Genomic DNA, 19,505 nt, shown 5'->3' with positions numbered 1-19,505 from the left:
ATGCATGCAAAGTTTGGGGCTGCTAGGTTTCATGGTTTTGGAGTTATGGAGGAGACGGACAGAAGGACACTGCCTTTTATTATTATATTATATATATTTATATGTGTATACCTACTCTATTGGCATGGATGGTTGGGGCTAGAAACCAGCATCCACATAGCTGGCATCACCTCCAGGAAACAGGAAGTGGAATAAACTGAATTATGGGATGGCACACACGTTAATGAATCACCCTGCTTTGAAGCACTTTATAGCTGAGTCATGATTGAAACCCAAGCTGGACTGCTTTGAGGCGAGTGTGCGTACCTCTAGGCCATCGATCCTATCAGCCCTCCTCTGTATGATAATTTATTTGATAAAACCTAAAGGGTTAATAATTCCCCACTTGTATTTTAACAGGGCTGACTTTGTGCAGAGGTTAAACATAGTTTTCTAAAAACAATTCCTGTTTCCACTTGCTATTTCAACTCAATTGGCTTGTTTTTAATGGAATCTGTCATTGGAAGGTTGATAAGATTATGTTTGCTGCCGTTGGGAATGAGGCGCAGCTGACATTTTGAGCATTAGCCCTTTGTCAGAGCAAAGTTGAAAATCCCTTCCCTTTGTCCTCTTTTGTTCAGACCCCTTAAAACATCAGCACACTTTGTCTCCCATGGCAATAAACATACTCTTTTAACATTTTTAAGTTAAAAATCCGTCTTCTGCTTTGACCGACACAAACTGACACACACCTTCATATAGACCGGTAACCAGTATCCATTTTTTGGAATGCTCCAATTGCATTTGACTATCTTGTAACTTGGTATGCAATGATGTATCATTCCCTTTTGTCCAAAATGTGACATTTGTAGGAACATTTGGTTTCAAGGGAAGAAGGAAAGAGTTTGGAGGAGAAGCGATGCACGCGGCCCGTATGCTGCCTCACAACACTCTCGACTGTGCTCGGCTTGCTGTTGACTGTTTTCATCATTCTGTTTGTAATTAATAATCTCTCAGGTGAGATGATCGTTTACATTTTGTTCTTATGTCGAATTGATTTGCAATAATCCTGTTCCCTTTATTGCACACAATTTGTAAACGGTCTTTTATTCTGATTAACTAACTTTTGTAGTATAAATGAGCAAATAATTGCAAATCATAACTCCAGCAAGATCACATGTGGTATTGGTATGGCATCTCGATGAGACCTTTGCTTTAACTGTTGATATATTCTCAACAGTACTGTACAATGTACTCAAACCTACATGTGGATCAATGTTTGTGTCATCTTGAGAACTTGTATGAAATAAAACTTAAGATTACTTTTTGCAATTATAGAAGACTTTGCTGATTAAATGCAGTTGAGAGCATGTGATGTAGGTTCCACTATGTACTTTAAGATGAGAGTTTCTGGGAGATGGAGCATTGTTGCAAACCATTGGCCTCGTTTTTCTTAAACTAGTTGCCCGAAAAGCCCCAACTCCTTGTCAGACGGGACAATGTATGAGGCTTGCGCAAGATTTCTTACACTGGATGGACCCATCGGTGGATCCCTGCACGGACTTTTACAGCTTTGCCTGTGGGGGCTGGCAGCAGGACCATCGACTGCGGGATGGCGTATCCCACATGAGCCAGCAGGACCTCATGTGGTGGAGAAACTTGGAGATTATCAAGAATGTCCTCGGTAACTGATGCGTAGCATATTGCTTGCAATGAACGATTTTAATATGATGTGCAAGCTTTGTGTATGAAGTATCTCAGTGTGGGTGTCTATTTTGTTCAGAAACAGGCAAAGCGAGCCCATTGCATTCGGTGGAAAATGCGAAGCTTTTTTACAGATCCTGCATGAATGAAGAAACATTGACTCAGCAAGGTGTGGAACCAATGATGGACCTCAAAACAAAGGTATGCACTCAGGACAGTGATTTTATTGATTGTTGTAATGCCGCATTTACAACTACAAGTTGGGCTGAGAGCCTAAGGTGTCCACTTATTGACCTTATTGTGTTGTGTCATCTTAAAATCAGCAAAACGATGGCTTCAAAACTTTCAAGAAGTCTCAAATTGCAGAGCCTTGTTTCATATCCCACCTTTTTACTTCCTTTATCCAAACATCTCTGGAGGGGTTGTTTTTACCTATCAGCCATTGTTCTGATTTAAACCCAGCAGGGCCACTATATATTGGACACGCCATCCTTTGAAAGGTGACATGAAGCTGGTTGCCCCATCTGCATTTAGTTCCCAACACCTCACATTTAACCAGACTCTGTGGTATAATGTTTAGAGCCTCCACTATTTAGAACTCCAGAGGAGTCATACCAAAGACTTTAAAATGGTACGTGCTGCTTCCTTGCTTGACGCTCAGCATTTAAAAAGGATAGAGCATGTCCAAACAACCATAGCTTTGTCATTATAACACAGGCTTTGATAGGCCCAATGGCCTCCTCCTGTGTCAAAGTTCCTTGGAAGGGAACTCGTTGTTATTATATTATTATAAATAGCTCAGCTATTATGTGCCAGTACACTGGTCAAATTCCTTGCCCCAACGCATGAGATGATGGCCAGACTTGGTGGTGTAATGGTAAGGTGTCCACTCTGAGTCTGGGTGGTCAGTGGTTCAAACCCAACCCTTGCCGAATCGTACCAAAGACATTAAAATGCTACATGGTGCTTCCTTGGGTGGAGCTCATCTTTAAAAAAGGAAACAGCTTGGACAACCATAGGTTAGCAATCATAGCACAGGCTTGATGGGCCCTAATGGCGTCCTCCTGCGTTGCAGATCCATGTAAGAGAATTCGTATTATTATTATTATTATTATTATTATTATTACGAGTGAGGTACCCATGCTATGCACGGGTGAGAGGCCAGAAGCAAACAGACAATGCAGAAACGGCGAATGCTAAAGCATGAAACCAATAAATTCCACATTCCTGTAGCACCTTCAGTCGCACGTCAGACATGGACAGCAAGTTCGTGAAGGACTTCCATGAAAAACGTACCCATTTGCAAACAAACAGGTACGTTTGTTCCATACCCTGTCAATGGCGAATCTGCATATGGTGATCTGCAAATTTCACGTTTAGAAAGTAGAAACCATCACAGCATTCCGTCATTCACTTCAACTCGGTATCTCTGTTTTCATTCCAAACAGCATAACTCCAATCACAAATTAAATAACATTAATATAAAAAATAAACTTTTAACAACATTCGTGACATAAACAAATATTTAAATCCTGATGTGAAGTTCCGTACGGTTGGGTGAACACAATTACGAATTCAAAATCGTAATTGTATTCACTCAATTCCAATCATCAATTGATACTTTAACAAAACGATTAACATGATTAACGTTTAACGATTTAACATTACGATTGAATGACGGTTGTATTGGGATATTATCAAACCCGCGCATTGCCGTCATCTGTCCACTTCCGGATTCGCTGCAGGTTCGTAATTCTCATCAAAATCTAAACAGTATTTGTAGAATTTCAATAAAAGCCACATCACTGTTCATATCGGTAAATATTATTCCATCGTGTTTGGAAAAACAATATTTTACTCCAGGGGGACCTAGGATTACCCACCCAAAATATCGTTGCGATCGGTTCAGCCGTTTTTGCGGTACCTTTGAACGGACAGACAGACGGACATTTGGTGAATCATAGTAAGATCATATGTAATTAATTACGAAACCGGATGTAGTTGTAAATGAAGTTAATGGTAAGACTGGCGTTAGTTTGTCGAAGACAAGTATTTTGGTAAATAATTACCAGAGAGTATGGGTGTGTACATAACACAGACCTCCTATGTCGAAATGTCCTTGTACATAATCTTGTAAATGTAGATCAATATTGTAATATTTTATGAAAAAGGATAAGATATGATTTTGAATCGTCACTGCATTCTTAAACAGCAGGTTCCATTATTAATGTTTTGATGAAAATATATGTTCTTATCAAAAATGGAACTCTCCTTTAACAATGATCTAGTCTACAAATGTTCATCACTGCCATTAACAAAGAGCAATTTATTGAGGCTTGTTTATTTATTTTTTATTAATTTATTCACTGTATTTATGTAATCATCTACTTTATGCGACAGTCATCGATGATTTGCTGGTTTTTGTCCAACTTAGCGTTGTGAGTAAAATGCCAAATTCAAATATTCATAGAAAAATCTGGATAGTTAAAGCTGAAGCTTTAAGAATGTTTCTGGTCATGGCAGCAAATCAAAGGATGATTGACTAGATATGATTTATTGTATGGGTATCGTGTGGCATTATACATACAAAATCAAGAGTCAAGGTTGAATTAAACATATCAACCATCTTTAAAAAGGAAGTCATTTTCATTTTCAGGAGAGATGCAGATGAGTGTAATTCGCCAAAGTTGTGCTCGAAAAGCGGCATTAATTTTACAATTTGAGAAGCCATTTTTCTGTCAAAGTGGTGGGAATGAGGGGAGCGATGAGAAATTTTCAAAGAAAAGAGGAGAGGAGATGAGGAGGGATGGTGAGGTGGGGCTGTGTGGAGAGAGGAAGATATTCCCCACATTACCTGTACTTGCCAAGGAGCAGAAATCCCGATTAAACTACAAGTGATATGGAACCGAAGTTGTATTTGTAAACGTTATGGAGTTTTTACTATGTTCAAGGAGGAGGACCAGGCCCCCTGACCTCACCCAGTTCCCCCCTGGCTCCTTCATTGTACCTGAGCATAATTTCAGACCCAATTGTAAAACATGCAAAACCTGATTTGGGTTTAAAGTGTTATATTTTCCTTAGTTAGGTCTTCTTAACTTTGTGCTAAAAATTTTTTAATTATTGGTGCAAAGACCAAGACTTTAACTAGTAAATCATTCATATCAGAAGCCGTTCCATGGTGCAGAAGTTTACCATTAAATTTTCATCATGGTGACAAGAGTGACCAAAAATAAGCATCAAAATCCACTTCCGATCAAAACCAAATATCTCTGGTTAAGAAAGAAAAACATCCGACTAGGAATCTTTGTGAATTTGGTTCTTGCAAGTTAAGATCTATGAAATAGAACCATCCATCAATGCGTGACATTACAAATGTCGAGCTAAGAATGGCCTATCTGCACTTGGAATGTCAAGATCATCTGAACAAAGTAATAAATAATGAGAGGGAGAATTGCTTTGCAATGCATGGATGTCCCTTACTGATCCCACAATGAATGTTCTTGTTCCAAGCACTCAGCAATTGTGATTGATAAACAGTAGGACAAATTGTTTTAGGTATTCCTATTGGTGGTGTCTCGTTGAATCGCTGCCCCTCTGGGCGTGTCTTTTGCCTGTGTAGCGGTTCCCGCTGAATGTACACAATCGCCTTGCACCTGCCAGGACGCGGCCAGGGCGCGATCGCCATGCCGGGCTCGTCCGGACGGGCCCAGACGCGCCTCTCCTGGGCATGCCCGGACTCGCTGTTCCCGGGCACGCCCGAACCTCCCGGGCACGCCCGGTCTCGTCTTTCCCGGGCATGCCCGCTCTCGCCTTTCCAGGGCTCGCCCAGAGCGCCCGGGCACGCCCAGCCTCGACTTGCCAGGCCGCGTCCAGGACGCCCGGGCATGTCCAGACTCGCCTTTCCAGGGCTCGCCCAGAGCGCCCGGGCACGCCCAGCCTCGACTTGCCAGGCCGCGTCCAGGACGCCCGGGCATGTCCAGACTCGCCTTTCCAGGACTCGCCCTTGACACCCGGGCATGCCCGGTCTCGGTTTTCCCGGGCAAACACCCCGGCATAAATGTGTATATATATTGCTGCCCGATAAACGGGCTTGTCAGAATACCTGAGCTGTTTTGTTGGAATAAAGCAACTCGGACGAATTCCGTCTTTGGTCGCGTCAATTCTTTCGACTCGCGTTGGAGCGCAGCTCCTTCACCTGCTTGCTCGATGTTGCCATACAAGTTGGTGATGTAGCCGGTGATGTCGAACTGACTTGTTGGGTGGTTTTATTGTGGGGGGAGGGGGGGGTATTTAATTAGTGTACTAGGGCCATTCTACTGGTATGTGTCTCGTGCAGTGCCATAAGGGATAACAGAATGATCACAGGGTTTTACGAACTGGGGAATTAACATAATCCCTACGATAATTAGCACAAGGCTCATCCTTGTATGGCCACGGAGATACACTTACCCGACATTCGGCTAAACAGGTCCCTGACTTATGTACATCAAAATAGTTATTTCTACCCACGATCATCGGAGCACCTACCTATGCAGATCTACCTGAATCTATATACCACTACCCCAAAATTCATAACAATATATTATATTTTATAAGTCCAAAAAGCCCATAACTCCATGAAAAATTGGCAGAACGCCTCAAAACTCAAACTTGTCCTGTAACTTATCATAATAAAGCCATGTACCAAGTTTCAGTTCAATATGTTAAGGGGTATGGGAAAAAAAAGTCTGGAACATCACAGGTGGGACTTAGAGATTGACAGGCAGACGGAGAGCAAACCTATAGTTACTTCCAGTGAAACTGCTAGGGGACGAATAATGATAATAATAACTAGCAGGTACCCATGGAAATTCTGCGTAGTGTAAAATATGACTTCAGTCATATTATGTAAAGAATAGTTAAATATCATCGGAATTTAATATGTCTAGCTATGTGTTCCTTAAGGGTGTAGTACTGGTGAACAGGTGATTTTTTTTTTTTTTTTTTTTTTTTTTTAGCTGAACAGTTTCCTTATAGTCTTATAAACAAGAATCATGCTATTAGAGGTCATAGAAGTACCCCTAAATATTGAAAAATTCAAATTTCATTTCAATATAATATTTTGCATTTTGCATGCATGAAATTTGTTATAACTTTAATTTGCATCATTCTTTTGGGCTGAAATTTGGACAGGATATTCAGAATATCACTTCCTTTAAAATGATGAAGGCTTTTGTTTATAGGAGTAGCCATTGTGGATTTATTGAAGGACAACCAAGTTTTATCTGGTAATTGGCATAATTAGCTAATTAGTGAACATTTGACATAATTTCACAAAATCCTCTCATCAGGTAGTAGAGTAACACATGTATAATACATGTACCAAGTTTTGTGTGAAAAGAATGATAGGTGACATAGAAGATAGAAGTAGAAATGTGTTCTTTGTTTTCCTTGTTTTTTATTGACGGTCTAATTTATGCAAATTATATGCATGTAATATGACAAAGAAGCATTGAAACTGATCTGAGTTAAAGCCAAGATTATATCTTTCAAGAAAAACTGAAAATTAGATATTAACTTGACTTTGTTTTTGTGTAAAGGCCTCTCAAAGGTACCTATGTAGTTTTCTGAATTTTTCACCAGTACTACACCCTTAAATATGTTGCTCAGTTAAATCAAGACTTCTCGAAAGAAAATTCAGCAGTCAGGCTATGCCATCTTTGTCAATGACGTTCCCTGTCAGCTTGTCACCTCTCTCGATCGCCAGCAGTCAGGCTATGCCGACCCTCGAACATTGGTCGTCATCCATGTTATGTCAACATATGTCAGGTGTGACGTCACAGTCGAAACAACATCAATTCACAATCTTGCGAGATGCCGTCATCTGATATTTTAGATGGACAGACTGGACAAGCATAATATTATACAGATAATAATAATAACAACATGCATGTTGTAGTAGAGAAATTAATCTTCTTAATAGAAACCCTACTGGAAATAATTAATATACTTATGTAGCGGTTACCGGAAGCATACACAATCACCTTGCACCGGCCGATGACGCAACCGGCGAGGGGTTACTTGTCCGGACTCGCCCGGACGTGTCCAGACTTGCCTTTCCCGGGCGAACACTTGACTTGCATACCACGCCCCGTTGAGAGGCGTGGCTTACCTATTTGCATACCATGCCCCGTCTGGGAGGCGTAGCTTTTGTGTGTTGAACTTGACATATAAATTGCCGCCCGTGCGATCGGCTGATTCAGTGCTTTTGAGTTCTTTCGAGTGAGCTGGAAATAAATAGCTCAGTGAAACTTCATTCCTGGCGTCGTCCATTTTGTCCGGTTTTATCGTGCGAGCATAGCTCCCACAATTAGTGACCCCTTTTCAGGAACACGGCGATGGAGTCATCTGCAGCTTTGAAGCTTCCTGGCTTTTGGGAAGCACACGCAGCCGTCTGGTTCGCCCAGGCGGATTCTCTCTTCGCCCTGCGGAACATTACGGAGGACTCGACGCGCTACCACCATGTGGTCTCCGCGCTCACCGCCTCCACTGCTGCCCGGGTCCTGAACTTCCTGCAGAACCCGCCGAACGCCGACAAATACGGCGCGCTCAAAGGCCTACTCCTCGATGCGTTTGGACTCACGGAGACCAAATGCGCGCGACAGCTGTTTGACCTCCCGGACCTGGGTGAGGCCCGTCCATCCGAGCGCATGGACCACATGCTGGCACTACTTGGCGACCACAGCCCGGATTTCCTCTTCCGCGAGCTGTTCCTCCGGCAGCTACCCGGGCGGGTACGGTTGGCTTTGGCAAACTCGCCCATCACGGACCCTCGCGCCCTGGCCAGGGAGGCAGATAAATTTTTCTCGGCCGGGCGACATGTCGGAGCGGCCGCCTGGGACCCTGGGCCGACCGAGGCAACGCCCGCACCACGACCGGCGCCACCACCAGCCGAGCCAGCACCACTGGCGGCAGCGGCCGCCGCGACGCCCCGTCGACCGAACCAGACGCGACCGCCGGAGCCTCCACCAGAGCGGACCATGTGCTACTACCATGCCAGGTTCGGGCAGAAGGCCAGAACGTGCCGCCCACCGTGCACTTTTGGCAGGTCAGGAAACGACCAGGCCGGCGCTCCCTGCCTGCCATGAGCGTCGGCCATTCTGGCAGCCTTCTGTTTATTACAGACACAGCGTCCGGGCGGCGTTTTTTGTGCGACACCGGCGCTCAGCTGAGCATGATACCCGCCTCGGTGCAGGACAAACAGGCCGCGCTTTGCGGCCCCGCCTTGGTCGCCGCAAACGGCTCCTCCATCCGCACCTTCGGTTCGCGCAGCGTCGCATTCTGTTTCGGGGGCCAGCGCTTCAGGTGGGACTTCATCACGGCGAACGTGCCCATGGCCTTGCTGGGTGCAGATTTTCTTTGCGCGCATGGGCTTTTGGTCGACGTCAAACGGCGTCGGCTCATCAACACAGAGACCTTCAGCTCGCTCGCTTGCTCTTTGAGCGGCTCCGCTCCAACCAAGCTAGCCTGCGCGCTCCCGGCTCCGGATGATTTCACCCGCCTCCTCGCCGAGTTTCCCGCCCTCACGCAGCCGACGTTTTCGGCCGTCGCCGTCAAGCACGGCGTCGAACACCACATCCCGACCACAGGTCCACCGGTCTACACCAGGGCTCGCCGCCTCGACCCGGCCAAACTCACTGTGGCGAAGGCGGAATTCGACGCGCTGGAGCGATTGGGCATTGTGCGGCGCTCGAATAGCGCGTGGGCCTCGCCCCTGCACATCGTGCCCAAACCGGGTGGCGGATGGCGACCATGCGACGATTACCGCTGCCTCAACGACGCCACATATACAGGACTTTTCCACCCGTTTGGCGGGGTGGGTGATCTTTTCCAAGGTCGACCTCATTCGGGGCTACCACCAGGTACCCGACCGGCCGGCCGACGTGCCGAAGACGGCGGTAATTACACCTTTTGGCCTCTTTGAGTTCCTTTGCATGCCGTTCGGCCTTAAGAACGCGGCCCAGGCCCTCCAGCGGCTGATGCACAGCGTGCTGCGCGACCTCACCTTCTTTTTTGTCTACTTGGGCGACATTCTCGTCGCCAGCACTTCCCGGGCGGAGCACCTCATTCACCTGCGCACGCTTTTTGAGCGCCTCGGCCAGCACGGCCTCATCATCAACCCGGCGAAATGCCAGTTTGGCGTAACGGCCGTCGACTTCCTGGGGCACCGCATCACGAAGCGCGGGGCCGTTCCACTGCCGACCAAGGTGGAGGCAGTCACAGGTTTCCTGCGCCGCCGCTCCATCAAGGCCCTGCAGGCATTTTTGGGGAAGGTAAATTTCTACCACCGGTTCGTTCCTCGCGCCGCCCAACTCATGCGCCCCCTGTACGAAGCCCTCCGTGGCAAGCCGGCCAAGCACGACGTCGCCTGGACCAAAGAAATGGACGAGGCGTTCACGGGCGCTAAGCTGGCCCTCGCCAACGCGACTATGCTGGCGCACCCGGCGCTCGACGCACCCATCGCCCTCACCACGGACGCTTCCGACTATGTGGTGGGCGCCGTGCATGAACAGTGGGTGAACGGGGCTTGGCAACCGCTGGCCTTCTTCAGCCGGCAGCTTCGCCCTAACGAGCGCAAGTATAGTGCTTTCGACCGCGAGCTCCTCAGCCTTTACCTGGCCGTTCGCCACGTCCGCCATCTTTTAGAGGGCTGCCCGTTCACGGCGTTTGTGGACTACAAACCCCTGGTCTTCGCCATGGCCAAGGTTACGGAGCCGTGGTCGGCCCGCCAGCAGCGCCACCTCTCCGCCGTGTCCGAATTTACAACGGACATCCGGCACGTCGCGGGCAAGGACAACGCAGTGGCCGATTGCCTCTCCCGGTCCGGCGCGAACACCGTCCACCTGGGTGTGGACTTCGCCCGCATGGCGGCCGACCAGACCGCCGACCCCACGGTGCAAGCCCTCCGGACAGCCGACACAGGCCTGCGGTTGGCCGACGTCCCCTTCGAGGACACAGGCGCAGTTCTCCTGTGTGACGTTTCCCTGGGCCAACCTCGCCCCATCGTGCCCACCGGATGGCAGCGGCACATTTTTGACGCCCTCCACGGCCTTTCCCACCCGGGCCGGAAAGCATCGCAGAAGCTCGTGGCAGCGAAATTCATCTGGCACGGGCTCCGTAAAGACGTCCGCGACTGGGCCAATGCCTGTGTCGCCTGCCAGCGCACGAAGGTCCACCGGCACACCCAGGCCCCGTTGGCACCATTCGACGTGCCCACGCGGCGCTTCGACCACGTCAATGTGGACCTGTTGAGACCCCTTCCCTCCTCGCGGGGCTTCACCCACATCCTCACGATGGTGGACAGGACCACCAGGTGGCCGGAGGCCGTCCAGCTAGCATCAACAACATCCGCCGAAGTGGCGCAGGCCTTCATTGGCACATGGATTGCCCGTTTCGGCACCCCCTCGGACATCTCCTCCGACAGAGACCCGCAATTCACCTCCGAGCTTTGGGGCGCGGTCGCCCAGGCTTTGGGGGTCAAGCTTCACCGCACCACGGCCTACCACCCCCAAGCCAACGGCTTGTGCGAACGGTTCCACCGCTCGATGAAGGCCGCTCTCAGGGCCAGCCTCCAGGACGACGGTTGGGCCGACAGGCTCCCGTGGGTCGTATTGGGCCTCCGGACGGCCCCTAAAGAGGACCTCCAGGCTTCCACCGCCAAGCTGGTCTACGGCCAGCCACTGGCGCGTGCCTTTGCGAGTTCATCCCTGACGCCACTGGCCCCTGGTCCGCGGCTCGCCAAAGCTCGGTCCTCCAAGAGGCCGCCAGGAGATTCGCCCCCGTGCCCACGTCCCATCATGGCTGCCCCCAACCCCACGGCCCTCCAGCACTTCGCACTGCGGAATACGTTTTTATCCGCAACGACGCACACCGGGGACCACTCCGGCCGCCGTACGATGGACCTTTCCGGGTCCTGAAGAGGGATGACAAGTCGTTCATCGTGGACATCGGCGGCAAACCAGACCACATCTCCGTGGACCACCTCAAACCGGCCCATTTGGACCTTGACCAACCTCCACGGTTGGCCCTTCCTCCACGGTGGGGCCGTCCCCAGTCAACCAAGCCCCCTGCCCGACCATCCACCGCCACACCACCTACCACCCCCACACGAATCACCAGGGGTCGTTTCGGCCAAGTCATCAAGACCCCCCTCAAACTGACTCTCCCGGTGCAAGTAAATTCTGGGGGGGGGAGGGGGGGGCGCATGTAGCGGTTACCGGAAGCATACACAATCACCTTGCACCGGCCGATGACGCAACCGGCGAGCGGTTACTTGTCCGGACTCGCCCGGACGTGTCCAGACTTGCCTTTCCCGGGCGAACACTTGACTTGCATACCACGCCCCGTTGAGAGGCGTGGCTTACCTATTTGCATACCACGCCCCGCCTGAGAGGCGTAGTTTGTGTGTGTTGAACTTGACATATAAATTGCCGCCCGTGCGATCGGCTGATTCAGTGCTTTTGAGTTCTTTCGAGTGAGCTGGAAATAAATATCTCAGTGAAACTTCATTCCTGGCGTCGTCCATTTTGTCCGGTTTTATCGTGCGAGCATAGCTCCCACACTTACACCTTTTTGCATCTTTTGTCTCTCATCTCATCTCTTGATTTAAATCTCTTATCACCTTTATGCACTTTATGATTGTAGCGGCTGCAAATGCATCGAAACTTTTCAAGTACTCTTTAATGATTTTGTTATTTGGGAATTTGCAATATTGAGTGTTAATAATTGAAGTTCTAAGTATCTCAAGTACCCTTTTGAAAAAGCTAAGATTGGGGGACAAAATAGAATACATGCCTTCTGTTGTTATTAACCTGGGGAAAATAATCAGGTGGAATCATTTAATAAATCTCAAATTTGTGTTTTATTTCTCCTTTTTTCACCCAGCTTGGACTAAACGACTCTGTCTCTTTCAATCTCACTCGGGTGATGTCAATGCTAACCAAGCAATTCCTTGGCCAATCACTTTTCTCCATTGGTGCATATGAAAATAAGAGCAAGCAGATCATCAAGGTGAGCCATTGGCATCTATCAATGCTCCTGATGCTGTGGAATATAGATATTGTGGAATACTGATGTGGAATACTGTGCTGTGCATTATTGTTGTTCACTAGTGGCTTTACACTACAGTATTTATTGTATTTAACACTGATCTAAGGCTCACAGATGGACTTGTTCATGTTGAACAAGAATGTAAGGAAATATCAGTAAACTTTTTGCTTGAGCTATGAGGACGTGAGCAGACGATGGACAAATTGACACACTATATGGGATTTGAATATATGTGATTCCAGAATAATGAGGTAAGTACTCAGATAAGAACACCAAGCAGGCCAATTCATTTTAAACTTGTATACCACTCAGTGCTTTGGTACACCACTATTTAGGAAATGGAAATACTATTCTGTGGTAGTAGGTTGTAGACAGCAACCGCCCAGTGTAGTACTATCGTCCTGACTTAGGAGCGTTAAAGTGGTGTTCGGAATCATCTTACACTCTCCATGTCAGGATTGCTGGTCTTACTTTATGGCTCACTCAAACTATAGCCATCGGGCTAGCTTCAACCTCTCTTTCTCGCAAACAACCACCATATACTTTTCATCATAGACTTTTATTCTCTTTTATTTAAGGCCTTGCCTCGATGAGGGCTTTATAGTCCGTGCCTGGAGCCTCCAATATAAAAGAATATGTATATATATATATATATATAAACATATATATATATATATATATATATATATATATATATATATATATATATATATATATATATTGTTACAGACGCGGTGGTGGATGTTAGTTTACCGAGCGGTTTGGTATGACCACGTCTGCACAAGTTACCCGATTATACTCGAACGTTGCCGAGTCGCGCTACGCTAGGTCAATGAAGGAAAAGGACACACGGCTGGGATTAAAAGGACACGACACCAGGGATACGGTTCTCAAGACCTCCGGAGGAGGTTATATTCGTTCGGAAGGTTAGATTACAACTACAAGAGGGACATCATAGAAAGACAGGCACTTAGACACACTTATCTTATTCCCAACAGACGACAGATAAACGGGACAAAAGGCTGACTCACACGGGGATTGATGGCAAGGAAAGGCAGGCAGTCGATGGCTCAAGGTGCACTCTTGGCTCAAGGCAGAATCGACTCGGTCCGGTCCAGAGATGCAGGGAGGTCACAGCGCTCGGAAGGCGACGTTCTTTCTCCAAGCTGGGGGCGCATCTCACGTCACGTCCGGTACGTGGCGCGTATATCCGGCGGGGAGTGACACGCCCTCGGCTCGTTAGCTCCGCCCCAGCTGGAATCGGCACGTCGCTTCTCATTGGGTGCGTGCGGGGGGGGTTACCGGCTCCGTCCTTGACGAGGGGCTGACAAGGAGCCCCTTCGTGGTAACCCCGTCGGAGCGCATGGTGGCGGCTAACCGAGCCGGTGTGAGGACGCACACTCCCCCACGCAGCGCCGTGCCCCTCTGTTGTTGTAGTTGTTGTTTCATGGGGAAAATGGGAGGAGGTATGGGGAGGTCCTAAACTCACTACTGGTGCCATATAATCACATTCTGGTGCAACGAAGAGTCAGAATTAATGGAAACGAGTCCTTAACTGACATAGACTAAGAATAACTAGCAAGATGTCCGAAAGTTGTCTACGTGAGATGCGGTGGACCTGGGCACGACATTTAATGGGGGAAAAAGGGGAAGGTCGGTTCTACAGAGTGTTGTTTACAGACAATGGGACTAGGGAATGGGGGATTGGGGATAGTTGGGGAGTATTGGGGAAATAGGGGAATATTTACAAGCGGATATGGAGGCCAAATTCCATATTCGCAACATTGCACCCTTCTCTACCCTCGGGGCGTCCCGACCCGATAAATTTTTACCTATTTTAGTGTGGCACTCAGATGTAGTTCCCTCTACTATTAACTCTACCCTGAGTGCGACAGTTTTACAGATATTCACAAATGAGTAAATATGTCCCCCTGCGACGTTGCACCCTTCTCCTCACAGAAACACACCCACAGGATAACCGAATTGCGGAAAGAATTCGCAAACTAAACATACAGCCGGTAGGGAGCATTATTTACAAGACTACGCTGCTATTTACACTACGATCCAGGACCTGTTTCTGGAGGAACACATGCAGATGTTATGCATAGAGAGAGCACGCATGCCAGCATCGATACACCAACCCACGAGTGCTCTGTGGCCTACGGCCTTTAATAACGTGCAGAGCACCCTTTCCCAGCACGAAAAGCACCACCCCATAACACAGTCAGCACCATCCGGTGCACCAATAAAGTGTCTATAAATCATTGTGTGGTGTCGCAGCCGGCCGATGTTCTGCCGCTGGTCTTGCCTTCGTGTGGTGCACTTGGCCTTCTTACTTCTTTCAAAAATGAAGAAAGGCGCCAACCGCGTCCATTTCTCTATTGTGGCCGTCAGGGGGCCAACTGTTAGTGGTTCACCTGTATGGCATAGGTGCCACGTTGACCCATAGGTCCATCCACGGGTGGTGCTTGGCCGCAAAAGAGCTGCGGTCCATTGTGGGTGGCCACAAACATTGCGGTCCATATGGTGTATCGATCCAGGCAGCAAACAGCGAAAGTGCAGGCCCACAACTGCGAAGCCAGCACCTCTCTCTCCTCTCTCTCTACCCCAAAGCCAGATCCTCGGAGGTGGGAGACAAAAGAAGCAGACAAGTGAGTAAGGTGGTAAGGGCGCAAAAGTGCACGCAATGCAAGGTAATGCACACTGGGGGCACATGGGAACCAGGTGAGACAGGTACGTTCCTATCGTACGCCCCCCCCCCCCCACCAGGTAACCTACATGGCCCCTCCCTTACCCCTTACTGTATCCACAAAACACAACACTACCCATAAACATCTATTTTACCAATCAACAAACATCCCTACTGTCTTCCCCGTTCCTCCCATAAACCAAATTCGTCTTCTCTCCCTCCTAACCAATCAAATTTGCCATTTTCAACTCTCATCAAAATTTGCCATCTCCAACTCAACATCATAATTTGCTATCACCAATTCATCATCAGTCCCTCCTAGGGAGGGAGAGATGGAATCACCCCAATGTCTCATCCACGTCGTGATGCGTCTCACAAATCCAACAGCAGTCCTTACTTCCTGCAACACAAAACAAAGAAAACACAGGTGTGGAGTCATCATCATCACCACAGGTAAGTGGCTGCGTATGGTGCGACAGGTTCATCAATCCTAACTATCTCCTAAATGACTTTAACAACTTTACACTACCCGGGGTCTTTCTCCGGCCAAACCATTGGCCCTCTTACACTATGGGTTCTAAAAACCAATTCCCATTGGCCAAACTGTGGTGCTTTTCAATTTGGGGTCTCACTCCCCCGATTCATCTCCCGGTGCCCTCGCACAATTTCTGGGCCGCGGTGTGTACCTCTCCCAGCGGGTCTACCCACCTGCACACCTCCACCACTGCAGTTGCCTCCGAGCTTACCTGCTCCTTACCCTAACCTAACTACCTGGGGAAGGCCCTCTGGCGCTCTCCCCACTCGGTGCCCTCTCTGGCACTGGGCTGCCCGATCCACACCCGGGATCCTCAGGCACCCACTCACAACTACCGGCTCCCAGAGCCCACCTGCGGCCTCACCTGGCCGACATCCTCACAGTGGTGGAGTGCCCAACCAACTACACACACTAACAGGCTACACGCCCAGCCATTTCCACAACACTAATGCACCCATCCACAACACCATTCTGCAACCGCACCACAAATGCCAATATCCAACCACAATTTACCTGTACCCTCTACCTAACACTTACACTACCCGCCCCGGGTATCCGTGATAGGGGTCCACTCTTCCCCCATCCACACCTTCGCACCATGCACACCACTCCGTACCACTTACTCCAACTCTCTCCACACACCTGTACTTGCACACCTGTGCTCTCACACCTGGTGCCACCTGCACCCTTCTCTCCCCAAGCGCATTCGCGCTGATCCACAACACTCATTACTCACGCACTGCTCCACACACCTGTCCAGTTGCACACCTGTGCAATCACACCTGTCCAGTTGCACACCTGTGCAATCACACCTGTTCAATTCTCAACCACACGGCATCATCTCAGCTAACTACTCCCCTCTGAAACTTGCGCTTCCCAGTCGTCCCTTTAAACTATTGCGCTCCCTCGTCATTATCATCCATACTAATCTACCTGCGTCCCCACTACAGGTATCAGTCACTAACTAATCTTAACGTCACCTAATGTCATCTTCTAGGGCCCTATCAATATAACCTAACCCACCCGGGCTAGTTTTCACTGCCATACACCCCATAATCTATAGCTCCTTTGCCCCCACCATGGGAAGGGTGGCAGGGATGCCAGCCTTACCCACCGGGCCCATCGCTCACTACCAATTTTGCACATCAAATTTCGACAAATCAAAAATTTGCCAATCACTACCCATCATCTGCCAATCACTACTGCCAATCCCTTGCCAATCATCAAATTTTGTTTTTCTCTAATTTCGGGGCCAAAACACTAACCTCATCACCCAGTCTACTCACTAATGCCTCTCGGTGCGCCAATTCCTGTCCAAAGCCCGGCTTCGTAAAGCCAAGCCATGAATGCGGGTTGTTCTGCGCCAGCGGCTGGATACGTCCCGCATTCGGTGCAGGGAAGGAGGTTTACCCGGGCCGAGATCCCACGCACCATCTCGGCACGGAGCCATCCAATGTCCCGATCTCGACCTGCCGGACTGCCTCAACAAAAGGTGGTCGCCATGACGACCCTTTCTATCGGGCTGCCCGCTCCGCCTAGTGGAGCACGGACGCGGCCGTTCAAAGCGAGGCCCAGCACGCACCGAGGGCCCGCTTCGGCTAAAAGTCGCTCTAACCTCTAACCCGTCTAACGTCGATGCTTCACCTGGACGCTTACACCCCGCAGCCCGTTCCTTGCTCACACATCCAGCCGTTCCCATGCTACCTTTCCTTACACACCCAGGTACACCCATTCCACTCACAGCCTTGGTCACACACCTGACCACCGAACACTTTGGCACACATTCGTTGGTCGCACACCTCACCAACACACCTCTTCGCGCCCCCTCCTCGGTCACCTCCTCTGTGACAATCACAGGTGTGCTCTCATTCGCACACCCAACCACGTGCCTCACCACCAACTCCAGCGTGCATTCCCACTCACGCTCTACCATTCCAGGTGTGCATCCTTCCATCCCAGGTGTACATCCTCGCTCACCTGTCACAACCAACTCACTCTCCTTGTCACTCTCACTACTCTCACCCTTACTCTTGACAGCGCACTCTTTCCTCATGCACCTGTCCGTCACACACCTTTCTCGCACACACTCCTGCGCACACTCTCCCGTCACACCCTCGGTAACACTTACCACACCGCGCTTCCATGTGCTCCCTCGCACACGCGCTACGACCGACTCACTCTCGCCAGCACCCTCACTCCTTGGCACGCACTTTTTCCTCACACACCCCAGAGTCGGACTTTCTCGCACACCTCCTCTTTCGCACACCAGACCTGTCGCACACTTCACCAACGGCCTCTCACGAACACCCGGGTCTATCTCGACCCCCAAGCTCCTTAAATCCCCTGGCGCATCATACGCACGACCATATTGGTCACCACTTACACCGGGTCCTCTTCCTCTTCGCTTCTCCTCCATCACCTGCGAATCCCTCATCCGGTTAATGAGCACATCATCACGATCCAAACACAGACTTTGGACCAATTCTTTTATCTCCTCTTTTATCTCTTTCTTATCCCCTCTCCGTCTCTTCTTAATTTCGCTCACCCCCTCTTCCACTTCTTCTAATTTCTGCTTCACCTCTTTTATGTCCCGGTACGTCTCCTCAAGCTCATCCTCTAAGGCTACCTTGACCGTTTCCATGTGCGTCCTCACCTGCCGGTCCTTCGTCTCCATTACCTCTATCACCTCGTCCAACCTCGTTGTCAGTCCCTCACGTACCATCTGACATTCCCTCTTCGTCGCTATCAAGTCATCTTTTAGTTCTTTCTGTGTCGCTTTCAACCCTCCTAATACCGCAGTGTTCCTTTGAACCTGCTCCGTTACTTCTTTTTGTCCCTCCGTCAGCTGTTCCACCTCCTGCGTCAGGACCTCTATGCCCCCTTGCAATTTTACAGTCCCCTTTCTCACCTCCTTCTCCATGTGCTCCTTACAGTGCCTCACCTCCTCGCGCACTCCTCCGACCTCCTCACTCACTCCTCTTCTGATCTCCTCTCCCATCACTTGCATCTCCTGCCCAGATGCCACCCTCATCTGCTCCATTTCCTCCCTGTGAGCATCCAGTTTGGTTTCTACCCCCATTCTGACCCCCTCTATCTGCTGCCCCATTTGGTTAACTTCCCTTTCCGCTTGGTCCCTCATGTCCCTCAATTTGCCTTCCATCCTGTTTTCTAACCCCTCTAACCCATTTTTCACTCCCTCTATCTGATTCTCCTGGGCAGCCATTCTATTTTCTACCCCCTCTAACCCCTTTTGCATCCCTTCCATTTGATTCTCTTGAGCGGCCATTCTGTTTTCTACCCCCATTAACCCATTTCTCACCTCTTTTATCCCATTGTCTAACCCCTCAAAATTTTTGTCTACCTTCTCACCAGTACCCCTCGCTTCGTCCCTCATTACCCCCATTTGGTTTCCCATTACCCCCATTTGGTTTCCCATCCTGTTTTCCATCCCTTTGAAATTATCGTCTGTTTTTACCATAAAGGCCATCATCTGTTTCATAAACAGGTTCC

The 19,505-nt window shown here is 49.1% G+C and overlaps 1 protein-coding gene across 1 annotated transcript in view; it reads left to right on the top strand.

Annotated features, from left to right (window-relative positions):
- Positions 1-19,505, top strand: part of LOC137424714 (endothelin-converting enzyme 1) — a 146,629-nt gene that overhangs the window by 38,713 nt on the left and 88,411 nt on the right. The window contains exons 2-5 of the mRNA XM_078775811.1: positions 852-996; positions 1,442-1,663; positions 1,763-1,884; positions 12,607-12,732. Of these exons, the coding sequence (XP_078631937.1) occupies positions 852-996; positions 1,442-1,663; positions 1,763-1,884; positions 12,607-12,732 (615 nt within the window). The remainder of the gene's footprint in view (positions 1-851; positions 997-1,441; positions 1,664-1,762; positions 1,885-12,606; positions 12,733-19,505) is intronic.

This window comes from Myxine glutinosa, chromosome 4, assembly GCF_964187855.1.
Source record: "Myxine glutinosa chromosome 4, kmMyxGlut1.1, whole genome shotgun sequence".
Lineage (NCBI taxonomy): Eukaryota > Metazoa > Chordata > Myxini > Myxiniformes > Myxinidae > Myxine > Myxine glutinosa.
Note: the sequence above shows the minus strand (reverse complement) of the source record. Positions and strands in the feature narration are given on the sequence as shown.